At 47.2% G+C, this 9431-nt stretch overlaps 1 protein-coding gene across 1 annotated transcript; it reads right to left on the bottom strand.

Moving 5' to 3' along the window:
- Positions 1–1226, bottom strand: LOC118964423 (trace amine-associated receptor 8c-like). Its single transcript, XM_036975499.1, is given in 2 exon segments — positions 1–821; positions 823–1226. Coding segments are annotated over 2 exon segments (960 nt in total). The 5' UTR covers positions 1125–1226; the 3' UTR covers positions 1–163.
- Between the last annotated feature and the right edge of the window lie 8205 nt (positions 1227–9431).

The following is a 9431-nucleotide window of genomic DNA, read 5'->3' as shown; positions in this document are numbered from 1 at the left end:
TTCCAATCCAGACAAATCATTCTGTATCAACACCACATGTATCTATGGTGACAACACTGAGGTAAGTAAGGCGGTGTATTGTAACATGAAATAAATACAACAATTGTAGAACAAAACTATAACAAACCGATGTTTGCCGAACTAGGGAATCATATTATAGGAACTATAAACGTCTTATCTTCAAAGTTAAAATAAGTTTAGCTGTCACTTTGAACCATGGATAAAAGAAAGCATAAATTATTGGATTAATTAAGGAATTAACAAGTGCCAGATAACTGGTGAAAAATGATATTAAATGATTACCTAAAACAGAAAAAACAAAGTAAATAAATAGAGATGGAATCCAAGAAATGAGATAGGTGAAAACAACAATGGCTAGAGTTTTTGCTGCTTTTGTCTCAGACTTATTTGCTGATACAGTTTTACCACCAGACACACTGGCATCCTCTTTTGAAAACACCTTTCTGGCCTGTGATCTGGCCACCACAAAGATTTTCAAATAAAGTGTTATAATAATAGAGCAAGGGACAACCATTATAAATACAATGTAAATTATATTAACCCATGTTATTCCTTCAACAATAACACATTCTGTCAAACACCTACTGGGTATCTGTACATTTACAAAGTTTTTTATAATAACAGCATCGTATATGATACAACAACACCAGGTAATGGATATACAACAGATAGTTCCTGTTATTGTTATTTTAGAGTGGTACAATAAGGGATCACACACAGCAACATAGCGGTCAATAGATATCAAGACCAAATTGCCAAGCGATAAAGTAGTACATAAAAAAGTAATGTAGAATTGAAACACAGAAATATTCCCCAAAACCCCAGCATGATTCCATTACTGCTACAGTCATTACTGGTATCACAATCAGTCCCACCAGGAGATCTGACACAGCCAGAGAGAGGATGAGCAGGTTGGTTGGAGTGTGGAGCTGCTTGAAGTGAGAGATGGAGATGATCACCAGTACGTTTAAAAATACTGTAACTGCTGAAATCGATGAGAAGAAGATGTACAGTGTTATGTAGATAGATGTCGACAGCAAAGCCTTTCTGCAAGAAGAGTTTCTGTCTTGAAAACAGTATTGAACATCTTCATGCTTCTCCATTTGTGTTAAAGAGTAAAAATGCTGAGGTCCTGCTCCTGTTTGGTCTTGTGTGTGACCCTGTCAGGTCAGCCTTCTGAAAAACTCTGAGCTTTGCCTCTCTATTTATCCCTGAGTTACTGACAGAAACTCCCCTACCCCGGGGTCTCTTTGCACACACACACACACACACACACACACACACACACACACACACACACACACACACACACACACACACACACACCACCAACAACAAAACATACACAAGTGAACACACAAATGAAAAAATGGTTGGATAAACAAATAATTTGTGATAGCATGATGACGTGATTGGCTGTTGCTGTGCCCAGCTAGCCTGCCCTTCAGCCTTACTGATAGTTAGAGATGAGAGAAAAGGTACAGTTTCTCCAATCCAATTCAAATCAAATCAAATGTTATTTGTCAACAGCGCCGATCAGGTGTAGAGCTTACAGTGAAATGCTTACTTACAAGCCGTTAACCAACAATGCAGTTTTAAGTAAAAAATTAATGTTAAGTGAAAAATAGACAAGTAAAAAATAACAGTAACAAATAATTAGAGCATCAGTAAAATGGCAATATCAAGGCTATATACAGGGTGTACCGGTACAGAGTCAATAGGAGGGATAATTTGTTGAGGTTAGTCGAGGTAATTGAGGTAATATATACATGTAGTTCGAGTTAAAGTGACTGTGCATAGATAATAAACAGAGTAGCAGCACCGTAAAAGAGGAGGGGGACAATGCAAATTGTCTGGCTAGCCATTTGATTAGCTGTTCGGCTTTGGGGTAGAAGCTGTTAAGCAGTCTTTTGGACCTAGACTTGGCAGTCCGGTAACGCTTGCCGTGTGGTAGCAGAGGGAACAGTCTGTGACCTGGGTGGCTGGAGACTTTGTCAATTTTTAGGGCCTTCCTCTAACACAGCCTGGTATAGAGGTCTTGGATGGCAGGAAGCTTGGCCCCGGTGATGTACTGGGCCGTACACACTACCCTCTGTAGTGCATTGTGGCCGGAGGCCGAGCAGTTAAAAATACCAGGCAGTGATGCAACCAGTCAGGATGCTCTCGATGGTGCAGCTGTAGAACTTTTTGAGGATCTGAGGAACCATGCTAAATCTTTTCAGTTTCCTGATGGGGAATAGGCTTTGTCGTGCTCTCTTCATGACTGTGTTAGTGTGCTTGGACCATGATAGTTTGTTTGTGATGTGGACACCAAGGAACGTGAAGCTCTCAACCTGCTCCACTACAGCCACGTCGATGAGAATGTGGGTGTGCTCGCTCCTCCTTTTCCTGTAGTCCACAATCATCTCCTTTTTCTTGATCACATTGAGGGAGAGGTTGTTACTCTGGCACCACACGTCCAGCTCTCTGACCTCCTCCCTATAGGCTGTCTCATCTTTGTAGGTGATCAGGCCTACCACTGTTGTGTCATCGGCAAATTTAATGATGGTGTTGGAGTCGTGCCTGGTCATATGGTCATGCAGTCATGAGTGAACAGGGAGTACATGAAGGGACTGAGCGTGCACCCCTGAGGGGCCCCCTGTGTTGAGAATCAGCGTTGCAGATGTGTTGTTACCTACCCTTACCACCTGGGGGCGGCCCGTCAGGAAGACAATTCTGTGAATTATTAATGGGAAAATATATTATGGGTGATGATTTGGTCACTTAAAGGTTTTTCAACATGGGAAATAGGATAACTGTCCATACTAACTGTTTTGGTGTTACGGTGCGTGAATGAGGACCCAAAAGCGAATTAACGTAAACAGAGCTTCTTTAATAACAAAACAAAACGTAGGCTCAGATGGACCGGCAGGTTCCGACAGGACAGGACAAGGTTGCAGCAAACATGACGACAGTCTGGTTCAGGCATGAAACACAACAAACAAGAATCCGACAAAGACAGGAGCAGAAACAGAGAGAGATATAGGGACCTAATCAGAGGGAAAAAGGGAACAGGTGGGAAAAGGGGTGACGAGGTGGTTAGGAGGAGACAAGGCACAGCTGGGGGAAAGAGGGGGAGAAAAGGTAACCTAACAACGACCAGCAGAGGGAGACAGGGTGAAGGGAAAGGACAGAGACAAGACACAACATGACAGTACATGACAGTACCCCCCCACTCACCGAGCGCCTCCTGGCGCACTCGAGGAGGAAACCTGGCGGCAACGGAGGAAATCCTCGATCAGCGCACGGTCCAGCACGTCCCGAGAGGGAACCCAACTCCTCTCCTCAGGACCGTACCCCTCCCAATCTACGAGGTACTGGTGACCACGGCCCCGAGGACGCATGTCCAAAATTCTACGGACCCTGTAGATGGGTGCGCCCTCGACAAGGATGGGGGGGGGGGGAAGACGAGCGGGGGCGCGAAGGACGGGCTTGATGCAGGAGACATGGAAGACCGGGTGGACGCGACGAAGGTATCGCGGAAGAAGAAGTCGAACTGCGACAGGATTAATGACCCGAGAAATACGGAACGGACCAATGAACCGCGGGGTCAACTTGCGAGAAGCCGTCTTAAGGGGAAGGTTCTGAGTGGAGAGCCAAACTCTCTGACCGCGACAATATCTAGGACTCTTAGTTCTACGCTTATTAGCAGCCCTCACAGTCTGCGTCCTATAACGGCAAAGTGCAGACCTGACCCTCTTCCAGGTGCGCTCGCAACGTTGGACAAAAGCCTGAGCGGAGGGGACGCTGGACTCGGCGAACTGAGATGAGAACAGCGGAGGCTGGTACCCGAGGCTACTCTGAAAAGGAGATAGCCCGGTCGCAGACGAAGGAAGCGAGTTGTGGGCGTATTCTGCCCAGGGGAGCTGTTCTGACCAAGACGCAGGGTTGCGAAAAGAAAGACTGCGTAAGATGCGACCAATAGTCTGATTGGCCCGTTCTGCTTGACCGTTAGACTGGGGGTGAAAGCCGGAAGAGAGACTGACGGAAGCCCCAATCAAACGGCAAAACTCCCTCCAAAATTGAGACGTGAATTGCGGACCTCTGTCCGAAACGACGTCTGACGGAAGGCCATGAATTCTGAAAACATTCTCGATGATGATTTGTGCCGTCTCTTTAGCAGAAGGAAGCTTAGCAAGGGGAATGAAATGAGCCGCCTTAGAGAACCTATCGACAACCGTAAGAATAACAGTCTTCCCCGCTGACGAAGGCAGTCCGGTGACAAAATCTAAGGCGACGTGAGACCACGGTCGAGAGGGAATAGGAAGCGGCCTGAGACGGCCGGCAGGAGGAGAGTTACCGGACTTAGTCTGCGCGCAGACCGAACAAGCAGCCACGAAACGACGCGTGTCATGCTCCCGGGTGGGCCACCAAAAACGCTGGCGAATGGAAGCAAGCGTACCCCGAACGCCAGGGTGGCCGGCTAACTTGGCAGAGTGAGCCCACTGAAGAACGGCCAGACGAGTAGGAACGGGAACGAAAAGAAGGTTCCTAGGACAAGCGCGCGGCGACGGAGTGTGAGTGAGCGCTTGCTTTACCTGCCTCTCAATTCCCCAGACAGTCAACCCGACAACACGCCCCTCAGGGAGAATCCCCTCGGGGTCAGTGGAGGCTACTGAAGAACTGAAGAGACGAGACAAAGCATCAGGCTTGGTGTTCTTAGAGCCCGGACGATAAGAAATCACGAACTCGAAACGAGCGAAAAACAGCGCCCAACGCGCCTGACGCGCATTAAGACGTTTGGCAGAACGGATGTACTCAAGGTTCCTATGGTCAGTCCAAACGACAAAAGGAACGGTCGCCCCCTCCAACCACTGTCGCCATTCGCCTAGGGCTAACCGGATGGCGAGCAGTTTGCGGTTACCCACATCATAGTTACGTTCCGACGGCGACAGGCGATGAGAAAAATACGCGCATGGGTGGACCTTGTCGTCAGAGAGGGAGCGCTGAGAAAGAATGGCTCCCACGCCCACCTCTGACGCGTCAACCTCGACAACGAACTGTCTAGAGACGTCAGGTGTAACAAGGATAGGAGCGGATGTAAAACGATTCTTGAGGAGATCAAAAGCTCCCTGGGCGGAAACGGACCACTTAAAGCACGTCTTGACAGAAGTAAGGGCTGTGAGAGGAGCTGCCACCTGACCGAAATTACGGATGAAACGACGATAGAAGTTCGCGAAGCCGAGAAAGCGCTGCAGCTCGACGCGTGACTTAGGTACGGGCCAATCAATGACAGCTTGGACCTTAGCGGGATCCATCTTAATGCCTTCAGCGGAAATAACAGAACCGAGAAATGTGACGGAGGAGGCATGAAAAGTGCACTTCTCAGCCTTCACAAAAAGACAATTCTCTAAAAGGCGCTGGAGGACACGTCGAACGTGCTGAACATGAATCTGGAGTGACGGTGAAAAAATCAGGATATCGTCAAGGTAAACGAAAACAAAGATGTTCAGCATGTCTCTCAGGACATCATTGACTAATGCCTGAAAGACAGCTGGAGCGTTAGCGAGGCCGAAAGGAAGAACCCGGTATTCAAAGTGCCCTAACGGAGTGTTAAACGCCGTCTTCCAATCGTCCCCCTCCCTGATGCGCACGAGATGGTAAGCGTTACGAAGGTCCAACTTAGTGAAAAACCTGGCTCCCTGCAGGATCTCGAAGGCTGAAGACATAAGAGGAAGCGGATAACGATTCTTCACTGTTATGTCATTCAGCCCTCGATAATCTATGCAGGGGCGCAGAGACCCGTCCTTCTTCTTGACAAAAAAAAACCCCGCTCCGGCGGGAGAGGAGGAGGGGACTATGGTACCGGCGTCAAGAGCTACAGACAAATAATCTTCGAGAGCCTTACGTTCGGGAGCCGACAGCTGTGTCTTTTTCCATGCCTGACACTAGTTATCCTCTCCACTGTAGTTTGGCAGCTCTGACTCTGGCTTCTGTTCCACATCTCACCACCCTGAAACACTGTTCTGGAATCAGCTCACCATCACTCTCTTGGATTTCCCTCCAGACCTGTTTAACCTGTCCCAACCCAGCTCACTCCAACGCCAGCCGCCACATCTGGTTTCTTACAACCCACCCGAGCTTCCTCTGGCCTGTACTCCATTTGGCAATAAATACTTTGGTTTCCTCGTCTGAGTCTGCTCTTGGGTTCCCCTGTGCCTCTCGAACTAACAGTGGTCCTTTGCAATAAACAGATACTGCACCCTGCGCTTGAAACCAGCTCTCTGTCTCCCTTCGTGTTCATTATAACTGTTCGAATGTTTTAAGATATTACACAATGCAGAGGACTAACTGTCAATCGAAAGTTTTTTTTTTCTATAATAGGGAATTAATGATCAATTGGTCAGAGACATGGGAGGAATTTGTCTAAACATTGAGCCTGAAACATGATATTTGGCTATTGGCCCAGTTGTTTTGCAGGGAATTCTAATTGGTCAACCACAGGCTAGGGTTGGGTTATAAAACTATATCCTGTCTCTTTGTTCTGTAGAGAAAATCACTGAGGACAGGAGAGAATGATCAACTGTCTCTCAGCATGCCATATGCTTAATAAAGAGTTTCGGGGAAGATAACTGGGGATCCAAGGAAGGTGGAGTGGCCGGTGGGGCGGCGCTACTAACCGCTGAGTTACTGGAGGGCAGTGGGTTTGCCACCGTGGCAGGCTGCCCCCCCAGACAACCGGCGGAATTGTTCCTGTAGCATGTCCAACGCCCAGTCATGGCACTCAGCCAACGTTTGAACCCCCTCCATCAAGCAATTCCTCATGCCTACCAATGGAGGTTCCTTGGGAGGGCTCTCACCTGGCTACCAATGAACTCGGTCTCAATCTTTTAAGTCTTTACTGAAGACTCATCTCTTCAGTGGGTCAAATGACTGAGTGTAGTCTGGCCCAGGAGTGTGAAGGTGAACGGAAAGGCTCTGGAGCAACAAACTGCCCTTGCTGTCTCTGCCTGGCCGGTTCCCCTCTTTCCACTGGGATTCTCTGCCTCTAACCCTATTACAGGGGCTGAGTCACTGGCTTACTGGTGCTCTTTCATGCCGTCCCTAGGAGGGGTGTGTCACTTGAGTGGGTTGAGTCACTGATGTGATCTTCCTGTCTGGGATGGCACCCCCCCTTGGGTTGTGCTGTGGCGGAGATCTTTGTGGGCTATGCTCTGCCTTGTCTCAGGATGATGTTGGTGGTTGAAGATATCCCTCTAGTGGTGTGGGGGCTGTGCTTTGGCAAAGTGGGTGGGGTTATATCCTTCCTGTTTGGCCCTGTCCGGGGGTACCATTGGATGGGGCCACAGTGTCTCCTGACCCCTCCTGTCTCAGCCTCCAGTATTTCTGCTGCAGTAGTTTGTGTCGGGGGGCTAGGGTCAGTTTGTTATATCTGGAGTACTTCTCCTGTCTTATCCGGTGTCCTGTGTGAATTTAAGTATGCTCTCTCTAATTCTCTTTCTTTCTCTCTCTCTCTCGGAGGACCTGAGCCCTAGGACCATGCCTCAGGAGTACCTGGCATTTTGACTCCTTGCTGTCCCCAGTCCACCTGGCCGTGCTGCTGCTCCAGTTTTCAACTGTTCTGCCTGCTGCTATGGAATCCTGACCTGTTCACCGGACGTGCTACCTGTCCCAGACCAATTATTTGACCATGCTGGTCATTGATGAACATTTGAACATCTTGGCCGAGTTCTGTTATAATCTCCACCCTGCACTCTGCACAGCCAGAAGAGGACTGGCCACCCGTCATAGCCTGGTTCCTCTCTAGGTTTCTTGCTAGGTTTTGGCCTTTCTAGGGAGTTTTTCCTAGCCAACGTGCTTCAACACCTGCATTGCTTGCTGTTTGGTGTTTTAGGCTTGGTTTCTCTACAGCACTTTGATATATCAGCTGATGTAAGAAGGGCTATATAAATAAATACATTTGATTTGAACAAATAAGACGAACTGGCACACACAGACAGGAAACACAGGTATTAGTACACAGAGGAAGAAGGGAGATGCCTGGAGGGGGGTGGACACAATCACAAAGACAGGTGAAACAGATCAGAGTGTGACACAAACAGGCAAAATGTCAGTAGAGAGACAAAGTGGAGACACAATTCAATGGCTCAGACACGGGATTTATTAATAATTCAGTTCAGATCAACATTTTTATAGTCTATGGAATGTTCCTGTGGAATGCCACTATTTTGATTGCATTTGCTATTAGCATGTACACCATAAACGTATGCTATCTCATTAACTTCCCTACAGTCAACTTTCTTAAACACTGACCAGCTGACATGTGGCGTACCATCATGTGTCCTGAGGTTGTGGATTATGGTCCAAACTGAGCTCTGACATCTCCCAAAACAGTTCGTCTTCCACAGTTTCCAATGTAAAATAGCCTTTGAGAGACCAGAACATCACCCATGCTATATTTTCCCCATTAAAATGCTCAGTTGAGTAAATGTACCTTTTCTCTCAGCTCTAACGATCAGTAAGGTTGAATGACAGGCTAGGTGAGCACAGCAACATCCAATCCCGTCATACATTACATTATGCTTTCACAAATTATTTGTTTATCCAACCATTTGTTCCATTGTGTGTTCACATGTTTTGTTGGTGGCAGTGTGTGTGCGCGTGCATTCGTGCGCAGAGAGACTCCGGGCAGGGGAGTTTCTGTCAGTAACTCAGGTATAAATATAGAGGCAAGGCTCAGAGTTTGTCAGAAAGCTGACCTTACAGGGTTATGTTCAATACTGTTTTCAAGACAGAAACTCATCTTGCAGAAAGGCTCTGCTGTCGACATCTATCTACATAACACTGTACATCTTCTTCTCAGTGATTTCAGCAGTTACAGTATTTTTGAACCTACTAGTGATCATCTCCATCTCTCACTTCAAGCAGCTCCACACTACAACCAACCTGCTCATCCTCTCTCTGGCTGCGTCAGATCTCCTGGTGGGACTGATTGTGATACCAGTAATGACTGTAGCAACAATGGAACCATGCTGGGGTTTTGGAGAATATTTCTGTGTGTTTCATGCCTACTTTGCTTGTTTATGTACTTCTTTATCTCTGGGTAATTTGGTCTTGATATCTATTGACCGCTATGTTGCTGTGTGTGATCCCTTGCTGTACTACTCTAAAATAACAATAACAAGAGTTATGTGTTGTGTATCCATTACCTGGTGTTGTTGTATCATATACCGTGCTGCTAATATACAGTTTTTTGTAAATGTACAGGTACCAAGTAGGTGTTTGAAAGAGTGTTTAACCGTTGAAGGGTCAGTCTGGATTAATATCACTGACATTGTAATTACAATGGTTGTCCCGTGCTCTGTTATTGTAACACTTTATATGAAAATCTTTGTGGTGGCCAGATCACAGGCCAGAAAGGTATTTTCAAA

This window comes from Oncorhynchus mykiss, chromosome 4, assembly GCF_013265735.2.
Source record: "Oncorhynchus mykiss isolate Arlee chromosome 4, USDA_OmykA_1.1, whole genome shotgun sequence".
NCBI lineage: Eukaryota > Metazoa > Chordata > Actinopteri > Salmoniformes > Salmonidae > Oncorhynchus > Oncorhynchus mykiss.
Note: the sequence above shows the minus strand (reverse complement) of the source record. Positions and strands in the feature narration are given on the sequence as shown.